The sequence below is a fragment of the Rhincodon typus genome, unplaced genomic scaffold, assembly GCF_021869965.1.
Source record: "Rhincodon typus isolate 14 unplaced genomic scaffold, sRhiTyp1.1 hic_rhity00002201, whole genome shotgun sequence".
Classification (NCBI taxonomy): Eukaryota; Metazoa; Chordata; class Chondrichthyes; order Orectolobiformes; family Rhincodontidae; genus Rhincodon; species Rhincodon typus.
In genome coordinates this window covers 1-24,939 of record NW_025967839.1, presented here as the reverse complement: position 1 = coordinate 24,939, position 24,939 = coordinate 1, and the positions used below count along the sequence as shown (strand labels likewise).

General features: G+C 37.5%; 2 protein-coding genes across 4 annotated transcripts; one reads left to right on the top strand and one right to left on the bottom strand.

Annotated features, from left to right (window-relative positions):
- Positions 1 to 2,014: 2,014 nt before the first annotated feature.
- Positions 2,015 to 18,417, bottom strand: LOC109932373 (bcl-2-like protein 13). 3 transcript variants are annotated; one of them, XM_048593002.1, is made up of 7 exons: positions 17,598 to 17,724; positions 17,126 to 17,266; positions 16,325 to 16,429; positions 13,604 to 13,760; positions 9,256 to 9,325; positions 5,834 to 5,968; positions 2,015 to 2,044 (listed from the first exon to the last, which is right to left on the bottom strand). In XM_048593002.1, the coding sequence occupies exons 1-7, from the start codon at positions 17,608 to 17,610 to the stop codon at positions 2,030 to 2,032; spliced, it is 636 nt and encodes a 211-aa protein (XP_048448959.1). In that variant the 5' UTR covers positions 17,611 to 17,724; the 3' UTR covers positions 2,015 to 2,029. The 3 variants fall into 3 exon arrangements, with proteins under 3 accessions (XP_048448959.1, XP_048448958.1, XP_048448960.1); XM_048593001.1 differs by lacking the exon at positions 2,015 to 2,044 and adding an exon at positions 4,408 to 4,536 and having other exon boundaries at positions 17,598 to 17,725; XM_048593003.1 differs by lacking the exons at positions 2,015 to 2,044; positions 17,598 to 17,724 and adding exons at positions 4,417 to 4,536; positions 18,140 to 18,417.
- Positions 18,418 to 18,727: 310 nt separating this feature from the next.
- LOC109932372 (V-type proton ATPase subunit E 1) lies at positions 18,728 to 24,535 on the top strand. The gene is made up of 4 exons (XM_048593004.1): positions 18,728 to 19,133; positions 21,904 to 21,969; positions 24,025 to 24,134; positions 24,431 to 24,535. The coding sequence occupies exons 1-4, from the start codon at positions 19,101 to 19,103 to the stop codon at positions 24,516 to 24,518; spliced, it is 297 nt and encodes a 98-aa protein (XP_048448961.1). The 5' UTR covers positions 18,728 to 19,100; the 3' UTR covers positions 24,519 to 24,535.
- The last annotated feature ends 404 nt before the right edge of the window (positions 24,536 to 24,939 follow it).

The following is a 24,939-nucleotide window of genomic DNA, read 5'->3' as shown; positions in this document are numbered from 1 at the left end:
GAGAGTCAACCTTATTCAGGCATTTTACAGCATCGAATGCTTTGCTTCAGTGACTGATTGAGGAAAACTTGGTTAAAAAAAAAAATTAGAGGAAGATCCACAGGGAATGAAACCAGGATCAAATCAGAAATGCTACAAAAATCTGCAGAAAAAGCTGGGTCAAATAGCCTCTTAATACAGCTTTGAGTCCATCTGGTTGTTTCTATGAGTAAAGACAGGCTGATGTAGCTGACTTAAAATATTCTAATGCACATGCTTTAAAGTTTTAGTTGGGGCACAACCTCATCTCACATGCCAAACTGCTCAAGTGTGTCAGTTTAGCATGGCAATCAAAGTCCAAAAAGAGTATAGCAGCTCTGCTGATATACAATCAGAAAAAAGTATGCAACATTCACAAGGTTGGAAACAAAATCATCTTGCAGGGTGATTTTAGTGACTTTCACTTCTTTAGAGGATCATCATTCTGTTTCTTAAAAAAAAAGGAAAACCCAAAAGAGGCAATTTATTAACAATTAATTGTAATAAAATCTCCAGTTTCAGCTTTGGCTTTTCTCCCCCCACTCTACCCCAGCCAATAGAATTGAAACTGCAGTGTCCCTATAAACAGGGAGGTTAAAACAGCCATAAAATGATTTACTATGACATCAGTATTGTTCAATCTGGAAATATGAAAAACACATCAACTTGATTTTGCAAGGACTAATTAAATTAATCATTGAAGTTGTCTAAAGCATGTGGAGCAGTGCAGAAACATGCAACCTCAGGTAAACATTTCCATTACAATCTGTGACAGGTCAGTTTCATGGGTGACTGAACTGCAATTTCTCTAATAGGATTATTCCTTGCATTTGATTCCATTGTGTGAAATTCTGTAACATTTGGTCAGAGGATAATTACAGCAAAAAGTACAGGCTAGACCAGAGACAAAATTACATTTGACAATCCTATTCTGAACGAGGTCCCCAGAGTTATAAATTACATTATTTTGTACAACTGAAAACAATTACTAAAAAGGTATCAGGATGAATTTTGAAAAACAACACTTCCCAAAGTATTTTTTCTCTATGACTCTACTTTAACATTTCAATTGACGTGATATCTTGGTGCCAACAAAAACAGCAGTAAAACAGTATAATGTAAATAGTATGTACTGAATAATACTATACGTTCAAATATAATAGATCATACAAAAAGAAATTTTTCCATAATTTTGTTCAAACAAAATATTGTCATCATCAGTTGATTATCCTACCAGAGTTGCTCCAGCTCATGGACCTTGGCCAGGAAACATCAGAAGCACAGGTTGAGGGTCTTGAAGTGGCTGACATTGGAGCTCAGATTCTGTAGCAGTGGGCTTGCACAGGACACAGCTCAGCACCTGAGGCATCATGGCCAAATTCAAGGTTAGGACCAGATCTTGGAAAGTAAATGGGAGTGCTTCTGAACAGACAAAGAGCATAAGTGACAGTTACTGATCTAAGAGTTCGTCTTCCTCAGGGGCTGCAGCCTACAGCAATGCAGAAGCCCAAGGAGCAGCAGGTCCTGCCCTTCTCATTTTCTCTTTCCAGGTGATGAGCTCCTGCATATGGCCACTTCAAAGTTGTCAGTAACTGTTGCATACAAGTGTTCTTTACAGGTCAGAAGCACCCCACATTTCTTGAATTTCGCCCACACATCAGTGGCAACTCTGTAGCCCTGGCATTGTAGAACAACCTGGAGTCAACATGAGCCACCTCAAGATCAAATAATGTAGTCACCCATCCATTAAGTTACAAAATATTTTAAGAGCAGGTTTTCATATATGTATTGATCTATAATATGCAAACTTTAATACATGTACTGAATGTTATTACACTGATTTATTACTGATTTTTGTTAGCAAAAATTGTATTAGTTTTCAAAGTACTAAAATGGAATCATTAAAAAGTGGCTTAGGAAGCAGTGGTTTACTTTCTTTTTAGTTGAAATTCAGTGTTTTCTTTCTCCCAAGTGTAGCAACATAATTCGGAAGCTCCTGATTAATACTTGGTCAAAGTGATTTACCCTGGAAAAGTAATTTCTTCTGTTAGATACCTCAGTCTTTGATGAATGAGATAAAAGTGCTGCAGTACCACTTGTACAATGGAGGGGGAAGAATGTTGGTTGATGGTCTCATTTCTCTACAGAAGTTCAACAACTTACTGGAGGGAAAATTTGAAATTGTAGACAAAAAATGTTACACAACCAATAGTTAACATTTCCCCTTAAAATATACTGTGAGGCCGAGAAAGGGGTGACTGACTGCAATGCACTGAGTAAACTACAGCAAAGGACAAAAAAGGTTAGTTAAAATATACCCTCTGTTTGGTTAGAAACAAATTCCTGAAAGACACAGACACAGTTAATCTTTCCCAGTGGGATTCAATGTCTAAACAAAAGCTGAAAGAACTGGGGATGCTGGAAATCAGAAACAAAAACAGAAATTGCTGGAAAAGCTCAGGAGGTCTGGCAGCATCTATGGAGAGAAAGCAGAGTTAATGTTTTGGGCCCAGGGACCCTTGCTCAGAATGCTGAGGTTAATTTGGATTCAAATGCTTACATTTTTGTTTAAGACAAACCACTTACAAAAGCAAATAAAAAGTAACCTATATCTTTGGATAACACCTGCAAGCATTAGCAAAAATTACCAGGAAAATAGCTGATAATTTGAGTTGTAGTAGTATCAATTGACTTGAATGACTGAATTGCTTCTTTATTAAAAGGCATCACAAAACACCAATTACTATTTGACAATCAGTGTTGGAATGAAAAATATCTAATTTGATCCTCAATGTAATTTTAATCTAACACAACAAGCAGGAATCCTGCTATTACATGCAGTCTAATAGTATCCTCAACAGACTTGGAGTAACGTGTGAAATTCAACAGGTCTAAAACGAGAGTTTGCCCCGATCGTGTCAGTTTCCTAGGATATTAAAGTTAAAAATTTCCCTTGTGTCAAAAAGTCCTTTTTTTAAATTTTATAAAAAATATTTTGCCCCCCAAACTGGATTGTCTGACATTATTCCCAGGCTACCACACACATTTCATTGGGCAGTAGGGGCTACCAAGATGCAATTCTACCCTTTAATTTTCTCTCCTTAATTCAAATGCCATAACCCCGGAGTACCCCCAAGGTCAAAAGGTTCATATTCAAGAAAGGTAGTCAAGTAGGACTGGCCATCTGAAGACTGACTTCACAGTAAAGGAGAAAGATTCAACTGTAAAACTTCAACAGCAAAGCAATGTACCACCCCTTTTATTTCTGCAGTATTTGAAGATTTAAAATAATTTTTTTTCGGGATTTATGCTGTTTAAAATCAATTATTTAGAGTTAATGCAATAAAATTTGAATCTTTAGTCATTATCTTCAACATTTCACACAAGGGAAACAGGTATGAAGCACTGCCACCCTCTCCTACCAATTGATCAAAACAAGTTGATTGATACATTTCAAATCAGAAGTACACTACATTCAGATGGCAAATTTTGGATTAAAAGTCTCTAGCATTTCAAAAATGGCTCAGAAGCTAGTTGCAGAAAACCATCAGACCCTTGTAATTCAAGTTTAGATCCAACCACTTTAGATATACAAAAACAAATGGTGATAGATTTTCAACTTCACTTGGTGGTAACCTGGAGAAAGGTGTACCAACTTAGCTTTAGAAAAGTTAATAATCAAGCTGAACATTTAGTATTCAACCTAGCAAACTCTTTGCATTGAGAAAGATTATATAAATTCAAGTTCAAAAATATTAGGATGATTAGTTTCTCCTGATCTAGGATTCATGGACCATGAAAGAGAGCATACCCAGTTGTTTTATGAACAGGCAAACAAGAAAGTCTGTGCATGTCCTAATTTCCTCAGATATCAGAAGACCAGGTGTTGCTGGATCTGACAGCCATGTTACCAGATCTGACAAGGATCTGCCTTGAAGCTGTAGCAATGCTACAAAGCCAATTAAATAATAATGTTCAAACAGGGACTAGGGAGTGGCTATGTCTAGGCATGCTGTTAAATATTACAGCACATATGAAGCTGCATGTGCAAGTTTTTTCTAGCTCCATCAAGGAATAAACTGCATGGCAAAAAGGCAAATTTCATACTGTATTGGTTAAGTAAACTGAAGATATTACTGGCTAGCAGCTAACAGGGAACTTTGATTCAAATATCAATTTAACAAAGTGAATACCAACATGTTAATTTAGACATACAGTACCATTTGTCAAGGTCAGATTAGGACATTAGCTAAAGTCCAAACAAGCTAACTTAAGCTCTTAAAAATCATGCTTAGCATTTCAAACAAACAATAAAACTAATTGAAAATTTGCAGGCATTTTGGACTTATAGCAGCATATGGCTCTCATCTGCCTAAACAATTGATGTTCTTGTGCTTTCTTGACCTTTGAACGTTTGAAGTGTCATTTCATGCTTCTTCTATGCAACAGCTTCAAGTAATTATTTTAGGAGCAAAAGAAAAAACAACTGTGGAAAATGCTCAACAGGTGAGGCAGCATCTATGGGAAAAGACAAAAATCAGTATTTCAGTCACTGATCTACCATTTTAACAGATGTGGAGATAGCTTGTAGGCCAGGCAACTAGTAGCTCCAGTAGAGATAGGCAGTCTCTTCCTTCCATTTCCATACCCATATTACACACCCACTAAACCTACTTTTGCCCTTAATTCCACTAGTTACCTTTAGCTTAGACTCTTAAATGGAATCCTAATAAATATAATCTGGCAATCCAAAAAAATACATTTAGAGAGACACTACGGTCTACAACAATAGTTACGCAAAAAAAAATTCAATTAGATTTGTTATACATGGCTATTCTTTTCAAAGGTACATTGCCTCTTTAATCAGCTCAAGTTTCTTGATTTTCTCCTTAATTATAGATAAAAGCCATAAATGGTCAACAACATTCCTGAGTTTCCCTCAAATCTGTAATTCTGAAATCTTTGAGAGAATGAGTTACATTTACAAAGGGATAACGACACATTCAAAAGTACTTAGAAGTCTACAATCAGAACATCTGCAATGTTCTCATCTACTTCCTTTAAAACACTGGAGGTAGAAGCTCTCAAGTCCTGGGGATGTGTCACCATTTTTTCTACTATATAGTTCTCCAGCTTATTTTGAAAACTTTAGTGAGTTTCAATACTGCATTTATTAATTTTCTGGAATGTCAGATACATTATCAACTTCTTCTAGAGTGAAGATTGATTGTAAACATTCAATAAGTCTTCAGCTTCTTTGTTATTTGCAAATAATATTGCTTTTTCTCTAAACAGCCTACCCTTTAATATACTTTTTCTTTTAGTAGAATTATAAAATTGTGTTAAATTTTGATATCCCTCCAGTTTCTTCTGGTTTTAAAAAAGATTCAAGGGCCACAGCAGTGATTTTTAAAAAATTCTTTATTTGGGGGTTTAAATCCATGCCAGACTAACTCAAATAATTTCAAAGGGTTGAGACAGCATGGATCTTGGTGCAGAATAAAAAGATCATACAATTTCACATTCAAATCTATAATTCTTACAAAACTTCAGGATGCCAGATCTGGGAGAAGAGCATACCATTGTTGGCATAGTCACAGGATTATCATACAAGTTTTGATATATAGTAGCGCAAACATTGTCCATACGGTGGTACTGAAGGTGATCTTAAAAAAGCTTACTGCAACATGGTGCTGTCAAAAGAAGGATTTTGCAACACTGGCACTTGGACAGTCCTATTTGGTAATCTAAGAAGAAAAAGTGTTCTTGGATTTTTTTTTTTTTTTTTTAAAAAAGGATTAGTTGACAAACCTACCCATCCTCCTTGCTGGATGATATAATCAGCATCCGTCTCCTCTATGTACTTCACTCCAAGTTTCACTAGCTCCTTTAGTGGCTGCTGGTGGTGACTGGCTAGCAGCTGCTGCAACAACACTAAAGAGATCAGAACCTATAAAATAAATAATAAAAAAAACCTATAGTTCACAGCAGGGATAAACTACGCAGTTCACATAACTTCCCACTTTGAGAATGAGAAAGATACTTATTCTTAACATACATATGCAAAACAATGCTTGATAAAAGATAAACAAGTGTAATACAGACAATGCTGGTTTTACTGTGTCTGGAGTCTCAACACAGCTCACAGCATACTACAACAAAATTAATTACTTCCCTCCTACCCCTCAAGTGTAATTAATTATAATGCAGTTTACCTGCACAGAAATCAGGAGCAGGAGCCATTCAGCCTCTCCAGCCTGTTCTGCCATTCAATAAGATCATGTCAGATCTTATTAACCTCAAAACCACATTCCTGCTTAAAATATTTGAGGACAATCTGTTCCAAACAAAAAAAAAGGTGGTGGATGCAGCGTTCCAAAGACAATTTCTTTGCTTCATCTTGGTTTTAAATGGGCTTTCTTCGATTTTAAAAACAAGTATCTCTAATTCTACATTCTTCCATAAAAGGGGAAATAACTTCTCTACATCTACCCTGTCAAGGCCCTTCTGGATTTTATATATTTCAATCAAGTTGCTTATTACTCTAAAATCCAGCAGATACAAAGTCTAGTCCATCTAAACTTTCTTCATAAGAACACCTGCCCATTCCAGGTATTCATAATAATAAATCTTCTTTGAGCTGTCTCCAATGCAGTTACATCCTTCCTTAAATAATGTGACCAAATCCTGGGCACAGCACCCCAGACACGGTCACACCAACGTGCCATATAAATCAAGCATAAATCTGTTGACTTGTAGATTCATACTTTTATTTCCAATTATGGTGTGTTTATCATAATCTATCAGCAGCTTTATCTTTGGTCTTGACTCTACTTTTTGATGAACCACATATTCCCAACTTTGATTTTTGTCCACACTATTCAGTTTAAAATCTTCTACTTTTCCAGTTATGCAGTTCACAAGAACACCAGCCCCACCATGATTCAGGTGGACAATATCTTATCTATACAGGTTCTATTGTCCCCATTGCTGGTGCCAATGCCCCATAAACCAGACCCACTTCTCCCTTGCCAGTCTTTGAGCCACACATTAATCTCTTATCCCATTTGCATTATGACAACTTGCACATGACTTGTGTAATAATGCAGAGATTAATTACCTTGAGGTTCTGCTTAATTTGGCCTTGAACTCACATTGACTATGCAGAACTTCCTTTATCCTGCTTATGTCACTGGTGCCTACATGGATCACACTGACTAAATCTCCCTTCTCCCAAATTCTTCACCAGCCCTGAGAGGTCATCAAACCTGGCACCTGGCTGTCTGGACTCATGATTTTTGCTGCAAAGGGTGTCAATTTCTCTCTCTATACGACCTCCTTACGACCCATTCTTTCTCCTTCAGAGTGGCTTTCTATAGTGCAGTCAGTTAGTTCATCCATCCTGCAGCCCTGATTGTCATCCAGACAAGCTGAAAGAATCTTTAATGTACAAAAGTTGCTGGACAAACTGAGCAGGTCTGGCAGCATCCATGAAGGAAAACACAGTTAGCATTTTGGGTCCGGTGACGCTTCCTCACTGGACCCGAAACGTTAAGTCTGTTTTCCTTCACAGATGCGGCCAGATCCACTCAGTTTTTCCAGCATCTTTTTGTTTCTGATTTACAGCATCTGCAGTTCTTTCGGTTTTTATTTAGAATCTTCAATATGTTGGACAATCACAAAAACAGACTCTTGCATTCCTGCTTACTGGATACCCTTGCCTCCCTCACTTGCAGTTCCATTAAGGGAGCAGCAGACAATAAATGGTCTTTAAAATTTCCTGATCCTTAATTTGAAGATTTACCTTCAACTTTGAGTCAACCAATAATAATATCATTAAGACCTGGAAATGCATTTTCTTTTCTTCATGGATTGTTTGCGTGCTTTAGAAGACTAAAGCTCAACTGCAAATGAGTCACAAGGTATTTGGAGAATAGAAAAGAAAGATCAAAGTCACCAAAATTGTTTTCCACCCTCCAATACAAAATGTGATATGCAAGCCTCCAGCATTAATTTCCTGCATCAAACTTTTGGTATGGTTTCAATCAAATTCACGCAACTGGTCCACATTATAGCACGGCTAAAAAGTCAGCTCTGATCTCCAACTATGTACAGTGTGATTCCGTTACTTGCGCCATACTCATTTCTCACATGTAGTTGTCTGCTGAGTAAAACCCAAGGTAGTCATTTTATAAAAATTGCAACTGATGATAATACTGGACAAGTTAGATCATAATGGTTCCTTAATGAAAGTTTAAAAAGAGTTCTTACATACAAGGACAATTTAAAAAGTTTTAACAATCAGCAAAGCAGGTTCAACCCTTTGCTCACCTTTCTAAAAAAAAATACACAGTCACAGTGAAGCTCCTATTTTAACATCATCTTTCCCAGTACTTTTTCTGTCTCATTGGAGCTGTCAGCCGTTTTAGCAGTCAACAAGCTGAACTCTCAGTTGGGAGACTTCTACAAACTCAAAATACCTGTCCTTCTGCCAGGATGACTTTTGTTCTGAACTCAACCACTAGTGACAACTGAATTATTTTTCTGCATTTTTCAAACAAATTCAACTTTGTAAAAATTTCACAATTAACTAACTATCTTAGTAGCTGGTCAAGTCATTGCTTTATTGGAAATGCAGTCCACTGCTCAAAATACCTTTCTGATCTTAGTTTTAAAAAAAAATGTTACCTTCACAGAACTGAAGACTAAAAATTTATTTTTCTTCCACTTTTGAATCCAACAAACACTATAAACCTACACCACACTATTTTTACAGTTCCAGAAACTATGCATACTAGTATTGATCAAAATCCATTTTACTCTTATAGCAATCAACATTTCCATTGTCAAGGAACCCGCATCAGTTTACAGACAAACCATAAAGAGATTCACAGTAACTCTGACTCATACCATTTTGTAATATTTTCATGTTTCATTTATATATCCTAAGTTGGTATTGCTGGGAATAGTACAGTACTGTTGCCTACTAGAGCAGCTAGCAATACAGGAGAAATTCTGAATGACTACAGAATTGTAAAGCACATTTCCAGCACTTTATATATTCTTTACCTGTCCCATGAAACTGGGAAAAGTTGATTGGATAATGTCACCCCACCCTTATCTACTTCATTCAAGTGCTTCAATTTACATAGTCTGTAACTTGCAAATCCCCAAAGTATTGACACTAGAACTAATGCTCTGCTTCATGTTAGTTCATTATGAGGAAATTGTGCTTACCTTATTCCACCCACTGGTGTGGCTGGCAACACGATTTGCTTGTTCTTTGTATACTTCATATTCAAGTGGCCTGTAGAATTATAAGAGTAATACCAAGCTTGAACACCATATAAATTGTCACAACACTTCAAGTGAAATATCCATAACAAAAAGGGGAAAGAGGGGAGAATAAACTGAAGTGAAAAGGTTTGAATTGCAATGAAGCGTGTCCACAGAACAACGTTCAACTGGATCATGCAAGTCTATTCTGAAAACAAATAAACAACAGCATTTAGTGCTGACTAGTGCTTCTAAACCTCATTATGCCTCTTAAAATTCATCTCATCAAACCTTCAGTCATTCCTCTCCAAAATAATTCTAAATGTAATATTTTTCTACTTAAAAAAATTGCTTAAAGAAATGTAAAATATCCAATTCATTCTATTGTACAGATTGCCTTCTCACCACCTCAGGATGGAGGCAAATTTTTTTTGTTAAATTTAGCTTCATAGATTTGACCACTCAAATCACAGTGTCACAAATAAAATTTGATGGAAAAAAGTGTTGTCAAAATCATCATTATCAAACCCAAGATTAAAAAAATCAGCCAACACTGAAAAGTAGGAATTTTAATATAGGACACATAGGACAATTTAGAAGTTCCACTCCTTGGCAGGCAGCCACTGAACCAGCAGTTAGAATAAACGCTTGGGTGTTGATGATCTGTATGAATCAATTACTGTTTGGATATATTGGGCAAGACTTCAAAAACAGGGAGAGATATAATACAGCATTCATAAAAACATCACATGAAAAAAACAAATATCACCTCAAATATACGTAAAGGCATGTTAAAAGAATCACACTAACTGACAAATAGAAATAATTATTTGGGGTGGGGAGATCTGTACTTGATACAGTTTTGCCTGTGAGCGAGAGGTACGCTGTCAGGAGAAAACAAGAACTGTGTACAAGGAACTTTATTTTATACCCAAATAGTAGATTCCTATTGCTTGAGAATTATGTTAACTTTCTGTGCTTTGAGCCACCAGTGATGACATTCATACGATACTTTGCCAAATGCAGTTTATCTGGATTTTCAAAAGGCCTTCGAAAAGGTACCCATAGTACATAAATGAATAAAGATTAGAGAACATGAAGCCATGCTACAAGTGACAGAATGAATTGTAATTTATATTCAAGCTAGAAAGCAGCATGGCAGTATAGGATGGTTACTTTGTGTTAGAAAGTTAGGAAGTGGTGTTGGAACCACTTGTTTCCAATTTACATTGGACATTGGAATCACAGATTTGTGCAGGGCACAATCAACAGAGATGGATGGCAAATAATTTCATGCAGAATGAGCAAATAATAGGCAAATTAAGTAGAAAACAGACAAGTGTAAGGTAACAAGTTCTGAAAGAATAGGGAGGTCAGGTAGAATTGAAGGTGCAAGGAGGCAAGGTATAGTAACAAAGGGATGAATACAAATACAAAGTTGCAAAACAGGTTATTACGGCCAGGAAAGCAAAGCACACCAAGCAGTACGCTTTATTTTAGAAGTACAAAGTCAAAAGTAGCAAAGGTATGCCAAAACTGGTTCACACCACTCGAGAACCGTGTGCAGTTCTAGTCACCATAATATATAAATAAAAAGGCAGAGAGGGAGGAGAAGTTTACAGTGATCATACAATTGTGTGGGTGTACATAAAATAGTGACATGATGGATCTCTTCCTGACAGGTGAGATTTTGATAGGAAGCATTTTCTCTGTATTCACTATTATGGGAAAATACATAAACAGAGACAGAGACAATCAATATTTGGCAATTACCAAAAAAATCCATTAAGGAATTCAGAAGGAACTTCTTTACCAAGTATGGCAAGACAATGGAATTCACTACCACAAAGAGTGGCTGAAATGAACAGCAGATGTATTCAAATGGAGACTAGACAAGCGTATGAGGGAGAAGAGACTAGATGCACATGATGGGAAATCTAAAGTAAATTCAGAAACACAGCAGGTTGTCCAAGTGGAGCATGAACACCTCCAATAACTGGTTAGGGCAACTGGCCAGTTTCCATGCCACATATCCCATGTATTCTGCAAGTGTACATGTGGAACCTGACATTTCATCTACATGTTACCTCTTGGCAATGAAATCAATCTTTTGTGGGCTTCAGAGAGAGGTTTGGGAGTGGACAGGGTAGCTATCACAGATAACACTGGATGGAACAGGATAGCTAAGAATCAGGTGAGGGCAGTCCGCCCTTCAAATGCTGAAGGAGAAAGGTTGAAGCAGAAGTTGTCAATTGCATCAATCCTGAAGCCATTGGAAGTGGATGGTACAGATTTATGACTGGTAGATGAGGAAAAAATCTTTTTCAACATGAACGGATAATGGAAAGTTTTGATTTTAGCTTTCCAAAAAAGTATTGGAAAAATACTCTGAACGAGAACAATTACAAGAATAAGGAAGGTGAGAGTATGGGACTAACATAGCTAATGTGGACTCTGAGCCAAATAGCATATTTCTGTGCTGTACTAGTTTATGATTTTATGTTGATAAAGGTACTTTGTGTAATTGCTTGATGTTACACATTCATAATTGCCAATATTGGGGGCTTACTGCATGCAAAATTAAATGCTTGCAAGCATATTATATGGGAGGAATGGAGTTGCAACAGAGAAACCATTTGCTTTTTCCAATCTTAGTCATGCCATTTCAGCAAAGTGGCAAGTACAGACCAGTTGAGAAAGAACTCAAAGTGGCACCAACTAAGCTCTGAGAGGATTTCATGGCCATAATTGGTTCAAAGAAACCAGAGTATTAAATGAACATTGAACAGCATCGCAAAGGAACAGGACCTTCAGCCCACCATTTCTGTGCTGACCATGATGCCATTTTAAACTAATCCCATAGTGCTGGATACCCTTGAGGGGAACGAGTGTTTAACAGTATGCTTGAGGCCTTGACTGCCAGTGCACACCACGGGGGTTGCAGTAAATTGGGTCCAACATTTTAATTTGAACTGTAAGCCTACTTTAAGGAATATGATTTTTGCAGCCTCTTTCAAGGGCAGTTTGTTACTTGCTAAGTTGTGTTTTGATTATTAGGTTTTCAGAATATTAAAAGTCATGATTTTTTTGGCTCAGTGACTGGCTTAATCTTGACATTGAGGTTTCAAATGTGGAACTGTTGAGAGAATGGCAGAATCAGACAGGTCTCCGCCAGATACCATCTTCCACTGAGCCTGTCCCACATTAACAAAATCATGGTCACACAGGTCTCAAAGGGGGCTGATACAGATATGAAGTTGGTGAATTAAAAACAAAAGTAGAAAGGCAACTTATACAGCAACATCATATAGCTTCACATGTAGCAAACTAAACTGCAGCAGGATGCCAAAGAAGGGCCAAGTCAGCAGAATTAGTGTTCACACCACTGATGTTGACATATTATGGGACAAGTGTGAGGTGACGCATTCTGGAAGGTCAATTTGGTGGAAATTATAGAGCGAATGGCAGAACACTTAGGAATATTGATATGCAGAGAGATCTGGGTGTATGGGTCCACAGACCATTGAAGGTGGCAGTGCAGGTAGATAAAAAGGTAGGAAAAAAGGCCATGCTTGCCTATATTGGAAGGGGCATTGAGTAGAAGGATAGACAAGTTCATATTGCAGCTTTATAGAACTTTAGTTCGGCCACACTTGGAAAATTGTGTATGGTTCTGGTTACCACACTTCCAAAAGGATGTGGATGCTTTGGAAAGGGTACAGAAAAGGTTTACTGGGATGTTGCTTGGTATGGGGGATTTTAGCTATGAAGAAAGGTTGAATAGACTGGGTTTGTTTTCACTGGAACACAGGAGTTTGAGGGGCAACCTGACAGAAGTTTAAAAGATTATGAATGGCATGGATAAAGTGGAAAGTACGAGGCTTTTTCCCCACAGGTGGAGGGGCCAATTACTAGAGACATAGGTTCAAGGTGCAAGGCACATTTTTCACACAAAGGATGGTGTGTGCCTGGAATGCACTGGCAGAGGTGGTGGTGGAAGCGGACACAATAGCAGCGTTCAGGAAGCACCTGGATGAATACATGAATAAGAAGGGAAGAGAGGAAATAGGATCCTGTAAGTGAAGGCAGTTTTCATATGGAAGGGCAAAATGTATCAGCACAGGCTTGGAGGGCCAAAGGGCCTGTTCCTGTGTTGTATTCTTCTTTGTTCTCTTATAGATTGCTCACTTATCTACCATGCTGAGAAATCAAAAAGAAACGTGGCTGTTGTGGCATCTGGAATGTTATTCTGGGCTTTCCATTTAGTAAGAATTTAACCAATATTACAGTCAGCAACTACATAGCTCACTTGCTCAGAATATTTTGTTGTGCTGTCTGCAGTTGCACAGCAAACTCCCGGAATACTTTTTCTCCAAGTTGAGCCAGGCAGTCTTCTATTGAAATTTCTGGATTTGCTGGACTAAATACTGGAGATGTGTGGCAGTCAAATCCTGTACTGCTAAAGGCTAAAATGAAAAAGATGAGAAAAAAAAGAGAAAACAAAAAAGGTTTAGAACAAAATTTATTTAACCAAATAGAACTCCTATTCTAAGAACTGGAATCATAAATATGGTGTTAAGTTCACTACAGTGCAATAAAAGCAAAGTACTACGGGTGCTGAAGATCTGAAATAAAAATAGTGCTGAAGAAACACAGCAGGAATGTTAGCAGTGAAAAAAGGTAGTGTTAACGTTAAGTCCAAGGACTCTTCTTTGGATTTACTACACCACAACGGTACAGCACATTCCCAACTGCTACGGTACCATATTCCTTCAATTGGTATTTTGTACTATTAAGCTCTGCAAATTGATCCCCAACTTTAAGGTTAAGCAAATAAAATAACAATCTGCATTAAATACAGACTTGGTACTTTGCTGGACAAAAATTTCATCAAGTCAACATTACACAAAACCGAATGCAAAACAGAATTATTAAAAACAGGTATTCCCTTTCTACTGATCTGACCCCAGCCTTTTAGTGCTCTACTCCATCCATTGCAAAAATGCATATTTAATTCTGCTCCGTAAAAGCTTCTCTAGAAATGCATATACATTCTACAGAGTTAAGCACAGGAAATAATTCTAAAAACAGGAAGGAATACAGAATGTGGATCACCACAATACTCCAGATTATATTTAAAATTTGGATTTTTAAAAACTCAACCAAGGTTCAATTGCTATTTTGTAATAACAGTATCAATATTATGAGGAGATGCTGGTACAGTAGCAGTGTCATTAGAGTAACAATACAATCCCAGGCCAATGTTCTGGGGACATAGATTTGATTTGTATTTTAGCAGATGGTGAAATTTGAATTTAATAAAAATCTGGAATAGAAAGCTGGTCTAATGGCAACCACATAACTGCTGTCGATTGTTATCAAACCCATCTGTTTTACTAAAGTCCTTCAGGCAAGGAAGTATTCCACCTTTACCTGGTCTGGCGTACATGCAACCACAGGCCCATAGCAAAATAGTTGACTTGCAACTGCCCTCTGGACAATTAGGAACAGACAATAAATGCTGGTCTAGCCAGTGATGCCACATCCCATGTACACACCAAGCATGTAACAAGAATCAATCATAAGAATTTAGAGAGAGTATCATTTTCTATACAAGTAATTTTAAACAAAACATTCAAGTAATTACCAATTATTGATAGGTAGGCTTACTTTTTGTCCCCAGCAGGCATACTCCACATCTCCCTCTCCCCCCGCAGTCGCATCCTCCCCCCCACCCCACCCCACCCACTTGGGGAAATGGCTTCCAAATGTGCCAACAACAGATTTCCAATTAAAAACTGTTAACTCAGGAAAAGCTTCACAGTCTGATTTAAGACACTGAACAGGCTCCCAAAAGGTGGTTGGAGTCATGGATGAAACAGTAACAACCTCCCAGCGGCAGGCTGGAGACATCAGCAGTTCACACTACAAAGTATGCCAGTATAGAACCAATGGCTGCAGGCCATCTTCTATGAATATTTTGTTCCACATACCAACCTTCAGCCGAGACCCTCATTTTGAAGTATCCTAAAAATTTCCTATCCAAAGCAATAGTGTCCCCCTTTACCCAAGCAGCAGTTAGCTGTCAAAACCATTGGTCCTCCCACTGCAGGCTACTCGCCACCTTAACCAGACAGGTCAGGCCATTTTTTCCCATAATTGATCCTTCCTCAAATCTTCAGGGTTTTCCCACAGCTGGGTTCCTGACCCAATCTTCAGGATTGGGACCAAGGAAGCTAAAATTCAGCACAACTTTAAAAAATAAACAAATTATTTGATATAAATTAAAATGCAATTTCACAATAAAAACATTTAAAAATTCAAATTTGATACACAATGCTTCATTCCAAACATCTACACTGTCAGAAGTGACCTCTACAGAAACAAATAAAATTCAAAATTTTGCAATACAGTTGAACAAATCAGACTGCTATTGCAAAAGTAATTCTTTTCATAAACCACAAGCATAAATAGATTGATGTGAAAAAAAAACCTGCACGTGAGCTTTTCATTATGTCCACTAGTGGCCACCTAGAAGTACTCTTTGTTCTATTACCAGTAGAATATAAAAGTATTGCAGGATAACAAAGTACTGAAGAACATCACAACATGCTCAGACATCCCTACAATGTTAGTGGATGACAAAGTGTTAACCTCACCTGTTCTGTTAATAAATTAAAAATTTCCTACAAACTGGAATAAGATGTCTCAAATCCAATGCATCATTTTCCGCCCCCTCGAACGCTTGGAATTCCCTGTGCCATAGAGTTGAGAAGGCTAGATCAATGGAAGTATTTAAAGGGGATATACCTAGTTCTAAATTCTATCAGGGAGCTGACAGCTATGCCGACCTACCACAAGAAAAGATCGAGGCCTTGTGTTGATCAACCATGATCTTGTTTGAACAGCATAGCAAGCTTGAAGGGCCAAATTGCATACAGCCTCCTCCTATTTCTTATGTTCTAATGAAGTAAAGCTTATCAATAGCAAGACCCTTTCAGCAGGTTTTGCATTTAAGATTTGAACTAACCTTTATTGATGTCATTATGCAGGAGATGGAGTTCTTCTTCAATTTCAGTCTTAATTTTCTCAGCTACATTCCTTTGCAGAGAAGGCCTTTCTTTTGATTGTATCCCTGTTAAAAAAAAGTCAATTTGTTTTAGCAAATTCATGGCATCAAATTGATCTTTGACTAGCGATCTGCTAAAACTGAATTTATTACTGTATTGATAAGAATATTGAAAGCCTAATAAAGCCATTTAAGGGTCTTAAAAAAATTGCAAAAATTCCTCCAACTTAAGTCATTGTTTTAGCATTCACATCCAGTTAGATTATGTTAAAGCTTGTAAAAACATGAATTATCTTCTATCTAGCCATAGAATTCCATTTCCAAAGCACTGCTCTTTATACTGATAGCCTGTGACAGATTGTCAGAATTCATATCAAACCATGCAGAAAGTGAAATGACAAGTTTTGCATGACTACAAAACAAAAACCCATGAAGTTTATATTCCAAAGTCTATTTTGATAGATTATCAAAGATAACAAAATGGATCCCAAAATTACTTTTACTTGTAAATGCAATTAACCTCTGGGGTTTCAAGTGCAAAAGCAAACAATTAAAATTTTGTATCCTTTAATATTCAATCACCAAAAGACAGTAAAACTTGCCAAACATATTTGAGGATATAGCATACTGATCTACTGCTCTTGTAACTATGTCATTTAGCCAACTTTTCTTAAAAAAGTGATACACAAATTTAGTCCATACAAGATGTTAAGCAATGTTTTAAATATATACCCCTTTTAAATATTACAATGCTGAAATTACCTTCCCCTGTTTGTTCTGGAGTCTTTTCTTGTGAAATCAGCCCCAAGTAATTCAAAACAACATATCTGGTCTCATAATGAAATCCTTCTGGTATGGCTGTAGCCATTTTCACGTTGTCTTGATTGTGTTCAAAAGATATAACTAGATAATGATACATACGCAGGTTAGGGTACAGGGTGGAGTTACAGAACAACAAAAACTTTTCTCATGACGTGTAAAAGCGGATGAGCAGAACCTGCAGTTCAAAAAACTGAAATTTAAGGTTTAGCCAGCACTAACAACCACATTACTCAAAGTCATTGTACTTGGCAATAAATTTAAACTGACATTTCCAAAGAAAATGTTCTGGAAAAAAAAGTAACTACCTTGAAAGCTTCAGAACGCTTTTCTATAGTTCTAAGTATACCCAAACGGTAAACGGGTTCAACATTAAAATTCGAAATCATTGGAGAATGTCCAAATAAATACTCACAACCATTTGACATGTTGCTTTAAGGGAAGCAACCGGCAGAATAGAACAAAGTCAATATGTCCTTTGTTCAACGACCCCACCAAATGCCCATGTGCACAAAGTCTGGCATCAGCTGAAAGAGGTCATTAACGACGTGATTCCTAATGCCAGTCCATCTTGCGTTATTATAAGCGGGCACAATTGTACTAAAATAATAACCCTTACATCAGTTATGAACTTGAGTCATTTGCTCAATATCATTTACATGAACTTAAGAATACACCGCGGCATCGTAAATAACACGTTAAAATTATACGTTTTAAATACTGACCCATTAGATCCCAAGTGACACCCCCAACTCAAAAATACAAGAAAATAAAATGCACAAATTCCGTAAAGAAAAAGGCACCAATCAATCTCTTCATTTCACAAATCGTTTCTCTATAAATAATATTCAACTAAATATCAACTAATTCAACCAACGCGTGCCGTTTATTCTAATCTAACCACCTTTAATTCTCCCTTAACGTTTTGTTTTCAAAACATTAACTGGTCAGACTTACCGTGCTTTGAAACGGGACAAGCCACTGCAGCTGCAACTCCAGGACAAGTTCCTTATTTAGACGCGCACCATCTTTAGGGGGCAAAGTGACGAGCAAACTCCACCCTCTCCCACAACCCGGAGGGGGGGGGGGGGGTGGGGGCAAAGTGTCAAAGGGCACAACTTTTAACATTTAAAAAAACCGCCAGGACTCGAAGGGCTCCGCCCCCGGTATCCTGCCTTCGAAAAATTCTCATTAAAAAAGTAGCTGATTCGCCAACTGAGAAGAGAAAACATAAAAATCCAACTTAGCCTCCCCGAGCCGCAGCTGACGGAAGCCACGGGGTCAAAGGTCAAATATAATAAAGCCGCGGTTGAAACGCGATGTTTCAAGTACTGCGACTCGAATGATCGTCTATACAAACAAGTAAAGAATGTTTTCGATGGGTAAACGTGCGTTTTTAAAAATCTTTGTTGATAAAATATCCGTTTGTGGTCCTGAACTCCCAGCATGCTATGAGTCCTGGATGTCATTACGCGGAGATGGTTTCTCAATTGGGTCAGTGATTTAACAGACAACACATAAAGGGAGCCCAGCCGTGCGCCTGCGCATTGACAGAATCAAGCAGACACTCAGTAGACTGCGCGGTGTGACGATCTGTCGTGGACAGGGGTGGGGCGGGAGAGGGCACGTGACTGTATATGGGCGGGTCACCTCCTGGCCCTGCCCCCTTCGCTGCGTCAGGTGACTGTGTACAGCTACACGGGTTTGCTGTTGACGGTTACTACCCAGCTATCAGCTGAGTTTTCATCCTTTTGCAGTGAAGTGTCCTTTCATCCCTCTAACAGGCCGATCGTTAGAGGACTCTCCCCGACAAGCTTCGAGGAGTCCGAACACCTACTACGATTTTCGGCTTCCCTGCCCTCTGTAGAGTTTGATTTTTGTGGTTTCTCCCTCGGAAACAGACAAACCTCCGACGACAATGGCGCTGAGCGATGCCGATGTGCAGAAACAGGTAAGCAAGGGTCTTGGTGACATCCTGTTGGCCGGAGCTGCGGAAAAAGATGAAGGAAAAAGGAAGGGGAATTATTAAATTAACACACTACTGCGTTTTGAGTGTTAATCCCTTTCCAAAATTGCATTGGATTTGCGGGAAAAAGAAGGCTAGCGTCTCTAAATAAGAAAGCGGCGAATGGAATGCCATAATCTCAAATCGTTTCGCAGCTTGTATCCACCAATGGCTGGTTTTTAACCTGCAGAATGGTGAAGTTAAAGGGAGTTAGAGACCCTTTTCATATAAATCTGGTTCGTATGTAAGACTTAAAAATTATGAATTATCCTTTTTTTGGCCTGTGATGGAAATGGACTTCCACTTTCTGCATGCACAGTATTACGCAATTTCAGAAATTTTGTTAACATTTCATATCAGTTTGTCTGGTAACAATGATTATGGGATGCGAGTACCAATAAATCAAACAAAAAATGTTAAAATAGTTATTCTTTCGATGCTGCTAAATTCACAACACTTCCTATTATTATTTAAAATGTCAACGTAATTCAACCTGAAGCCTTCTGTATTTATGAATAAAGTTAAAACATTGTATGTCTACTTGCAGGATTTCACTGCCCCTTGTTTGTAGTCTATTTTTAAATTGTATAATTCAGTGCACAAAATGGTGATTTAAGTATGATTTGTTGAGCCAAAGCCTAAATGTGTTTGCATTAAATTGTGTTAAATGGCTGTTATTTTTTAACTTGAGTGAATGTTTAACCTTGTTGAATACCATTGTTCATTTTCTTTCAGTTTGGCTAATTTAAGCCTTTAGAATGGGAAAATCTAAATTATTTTGAACTAGACATATTAACGTTTAAAGTTTTTTTTTGCATATATTCACACTTTTCTTTGACTAGACCTAGTTTCCCTGGTTCTATTTTGACTTTAGCCAGATCCTAGTTGTCAGTAAGCAGAATTGTACTTTTTGTTGTTGAAATCTAGTTTCAGCTGGACCACCTGGTTGGAAGGAGTTGTGATCTTGTTCATTCTAGTGTGGGAGGTAGTGCTACTTGTGCTAGGTTCCTGCAAATGTGTACTTTTTCTAAGTTGAGTCTCCAGTTCCAGGCAAGGAGGATGAATTTACTTTCGTCATACTTCCAGTGCATTCCAGCCCTCTATAACTTGTGTTTAATAACAAAAATATGGCATTTGCCTGTACACTTTGATTACTGATTTCTTCTGCCACTAGGAACATGTTCTTTTTAACTGCCTTTACAAGTAATATGAGACAATACAGCTCAGATGAGTTGTTAATTGTGTAGTAATGTATTATTTCAAATGCTAGATTTAAATTTGAAAACTGAAATATTGGTTATTTCAAATCTATTAACAGCAAAAACTCCAAACTTTGCAAATTTTTGTTTGCTGTTAAGTATTGTCAATACAAAAATGCAACAAAAGTTCCAAGTATAATGAGGCTGTTTTCACTATCAAGAAATGTGGAACAAAGGTGGGCAAGTATTGTTTGGGTACAAATTGGCCTTAATACAATTAGAACATAACTTGGGGATAAATAGGCAATTCCTATATGCACCCTAATTTCTGCCAGTAACAGACTTTGTATTTAAATCCACTGTTGAATCTGTTTATTGCAACTCATCATATTATTTACATACTAATTTGTTTCTCTGGTCAGAACTACTTTCTTCTTGTAATCTGGTTCCATCAGTGCCACTTATCTTCCAGCGGTCACTTCTGTGTACTTGTATGTGTGAGCTGTGATCAGTGTTAATAGGCTATCTGGTCTTGGGAGACATCACTACTAAGCCTGTCCCTTTCCTTGCCCAATGTTACCTTGTGCACATCCAGAAGGCTTAGCTTTATCTTTGTTCCGTATGGTCTAGTTTCTTGCAGGATGAACTTATTGATCTGCGATGGTAGACATTCTATCTTTTTAAGTGGCAAGCATGCTGTCAACATAATGATTCTGATGAGGCCTATACAAGGAAACATGTTTTTGATACTTTTGCTGTTCACAGTAGACATATGGTTAAATATGGGCTTAATGGGTTATATCATTATTCTTTAGAAGCATTTCCTTGGGTTCCATGCAGTTTGATTTGGCTTTTTGATATATTGGTTAATGATTGAGAGATGCCTTTTGATCCTACTGTACTAGCTGCTGTACATTTGAGCTAATGCTGCTTGGAAATTATTGACATGCTGATAGTCAAATGTAACTAAAATAGTTTTTAATTCATTTTTGTACTATCCCACAAATGAATTTGTGGCTGAATCTTGACTGAATTAGTTGATCTGAAAGCTGTGCTGGTGCAGAGATGGTCAGAGGTACATTGATCATGGATAACCATGTAAGAAGTAAAGGCTTTTTGATAAACTAGAATATTTATAGTAGAGGATTAGCATGAGGATATCAATGTTATTTTGGACATTTTAGAAAATTAATATATTCTCAATTACAAATATACTCTCTTCTGATTAACTTTTTATGTATTATAAAATTCATTGAACATGCAAGAGGTCCCTGGTTTGATACCAGGCAAAACATTAATGTTAGTACACTTGTCTGTTCATTATTATTCTTCACATAAAAATCCACCTGATAATGCACAGTATATTTTAGTGAACTAGAGCTTATAGTGGATGGGGAGCGATCTGAATAAAAGGAGTGCTAACTGGTGCTGAACCAAGGAACACATCTAGCATAAAAACTCGATGATATGACTCTGGAAATGACTATGCAACTGATTTCTCTCTCTTTATTCTACAGATCAAACACATGATGGCCTTCATTGAGCAAGAGGCCAATGAGAAAGCAGAAGAAATAGATGCAAAGGTGGTTTTTTTAATGTTGTAATTTTTTATATTTCTAGTTTGCAAATGTTTGTGTACAACGTCAGTCTGTCAGATCTATAATCCTGCATTACTTACTTTTTACCACAGCAGTGTTGGTGCAAATTAGATGTTGACAAATTCTATTTATCATATAGATTCCAAACAGCGTCAAAGTAGGCCATTTGGCTCATTGAGTCCACACCACCCCTCTGAAGAGCATCTCACCCAAACCCCACATTTCCCATGGCTAATCTACCTAAGCTACACATCCTTGGATACTATGGACAATTTAGCATGGCCAATCCACTTAACCCACACCTCTTTGAACTGTGGGAGGAAACCCACGCAGACACGGGCAGAACGTGCAAACTCCCCACAGACAGCCACCCAAGGCTGGATTCAAACCTGGGTCCCTGGTGCTGTGAGGCAGTAGTGCTAACCACTGAGCTGCTGTGCCATTCTCCACCATGCCTCATCTGTGTTCAACACCTGATTCGTTCGCCAAAGAATGAGAACTGAAACAGAAAAAGCTTCATGCAGCATAACTATAAGATGGCCCAAATAAGGAACTTAAATTAGAGATGTTCGTTCAGATCTACACAAAATGGAAGACATGCAATGTCAGTCTTCAGTTGCTGCTTTGTATTGCACGACTAAGCAACTGGTCATCACGTAGCAATAAATTATACAATACTCTACAATTGTTTTGCATTTGAACGGGTAAGGTGAAAGTTAGACCTAAAAAAACTAGCATGAATTCACATAGTTCTAGAAAATCTCACTTTGCTCTAGTTAAAAATTTACTATGAAGTTAGATGGTTATAAAATTAAGCTGGTTCACTCATACCTTTTTAGAGTTCAAGCCTTCAGTTCTTGGCTTATTTGCCTTCCTTTAACTGCAGTCCTGCACCAGCATGGTTTTCTCTTAATGACCCTCTAAAGTCACTCAGCAAGCTATTTCGGTTCAATAGCCCTAAACACCACCTTAATATAGGTTAACTTAGGGAGCGTGCAATAAATGCTGGCATTGCTGCTAGCTGTAATGTTCAGTGAATGATGTATATTATGACAGAGGTCAGTTTGCTAGTTGGCTCGATGGCTGAATTGCAGTGAAGTGGTGTCAGCTGTGTGGGTTCAATTCCCATACTGGCTGAGATTGCCATGAAGAACTCTCCTTCACAGCCTGTCCCCTCGCGTAGCCCTTGGGTTAAACCACCATGAGTCGTCTACTCTAAGAGCAGCCCTATAGTCTAATAGGACTATGGTGACTTTGCATTTTGATGTTAACAACACAAATACTCAGTATGTGTAGGTAGTTAAAAAAAAATGTAATGTAAAATATAATGTCTGAATTTTACAGCATAATTTACATTGTGACTGGCCAAAATCTGTGCTGACTACCAAAGCAAATGCCCTTGTCAAAGTTACAAGGGTTTTTCTTTCAAGAGCAGAAATAAATCAGATAGATCCACAATTCATGGCAATTCCTAATTTGAAGAAACAGAAGTGATTAGACTTCTGATATGTTGTCTGTTTGTGTCTACAGAGGAGTTCCAACAGGAATATGGAATGTAGCCAGAATATGCAATCCTCATTTGCTGGGATCTTTTAGAACATTTCTGCTGAGATTAATCAATTTCTACAGTTCTGTATACAATTCCTGCTGGTGTGGTTCTGCACCATGTTATTGTGGTGCACTTATCAATTAAGCTTCCAGAGGTCTTGGACTGCAACTTTACATTTCTTCCACTTAATGTACTGACAGCTTCATTTTACTTGGGTTATGTCTATATAGTAAGGTGGAAATCATTTAAACTCCTGTTTAGTTAAGTAACGTTTTCTGACCTGTGAAGAGGTTACTGCAGTGGGTTCTTTGTAGAGAACTTACTATGCAAATACTGACACTTTTTTTTTAAACGTGCAGTCTTGTGTAGCGTAGTTTGATATACACAGAGCAAACTCTGACAGCTTGTTTGTGAATCTATAAAATCAATCCTGTTTTCTTTTGTACATTTGATGCTGGAGTCATGTTGAAAGTCAATGCATTTGTTTACAGGCAGAAGAGGAGTTTAACATTGAAAAGGGCCGTCTTGTACAGACGCAAAGATTAAAGATTATGGAATATTATGAAAAGAAGGAAAAACAAATTGAGCAGCAGAAGAAAATGTAAGTACCATGTAAATTCAAATTTCAAATGTCAATATTTCACTTTCAAATTTTACTTGAAATGCTTGATTTATAACAAGATTTATTCTGGTTAGATAAATGTAGCAATTGTCACCTAATTTTAGTGTGAAATTTTAAAATAAAACCACTTTTATTTGGTTTCTGAAGATGTTCATTTGTCTACAAACTGAATATTCCACTATTTGCAGCTTGCTTAGGCTCTCAGTGTTGGGCATGCTGAAACCTTTCTTCACTTGAATTGACTATTTTTTTGTTTTGTAATTGTTTACTTTCAGTCAAATGTCTAACATGCTGAACCAGGCTAGATTGAAGGTCCTGAAAGCCAGAGATGATCTCATTTCGGTGAGTTTGCTAATATTTTGAATGAATTAAAATACTGTGTATTGGCAGCTTAGATTCTGGAAAAAGCATGTTTGCAATTTTTCCTGTCTATAAGGTTTGAATATATGTCAAACCATTACTAAGTTAGTTCATCTCAGTAATGCTGTAATAATTGACTGATAATCATAAAGCATCAGTGTGACTTGGTTACGTCTTTTCTTTATTAGCTGATGCTTGGTTTTCATACAGATTAACCTGCAATTACCTCTTGCCAAAATTACACTCTTGGTGTATCTCCGGAAGAACTATCCATTGAGAGGGAAGCTGTTGTTTAGTCACATTTTGTGCTACCTAAATACACATTACAGACAGTGGGAATTTGCCTTTCTTCGCACAGCCGTACTCCATGACACAAGAAAAAAATTACTTGCAGCAGTATTTGTTTTTAACCCAACCACAGTTT

Excerpts from the sequence above, each read along its gene's own strand:
- LOC109932373 (XM_048593001.1), bottom strand. Across the intron at positions 16,430-17,125 it reads TCCAGAACAAACAGGGGAAG|GGATACAATCAAAAGAAAGG; the intron begins GTAATTTCAGCA and ends TTTTTTTAACAG. Across the intron at positions 13,761-16,324 it reads GCATAATGACATCAATAAAG|CCTTTAGCAGTACAGGATTT; the intron begins GTTAGTTCAAAT and ends TTTTCATTTTAG.
- LOC109932372 (XM_048593004.1), top strand. The coding sequence starts at position 19,101 with ATGGCGCTGAGCGATGCCGATGTGCAGAAACAG. Across the intron at positions 21,970-24,024 it reads CAGAAGAAATAGATGCAAAG|GCAGAAGAGGAGTTTAACAT; the intron begins GTGGTTTTTTTA and ends ATTTGTTTACAG. Across the intron at positions 24,135-24,430 it reads ATTGAGCAGCAGAAGAAAAT|TCAAATGTCTAACATGCTGA; the intron begins GTAAGTACCATG and ends GTTTACTTTCAG.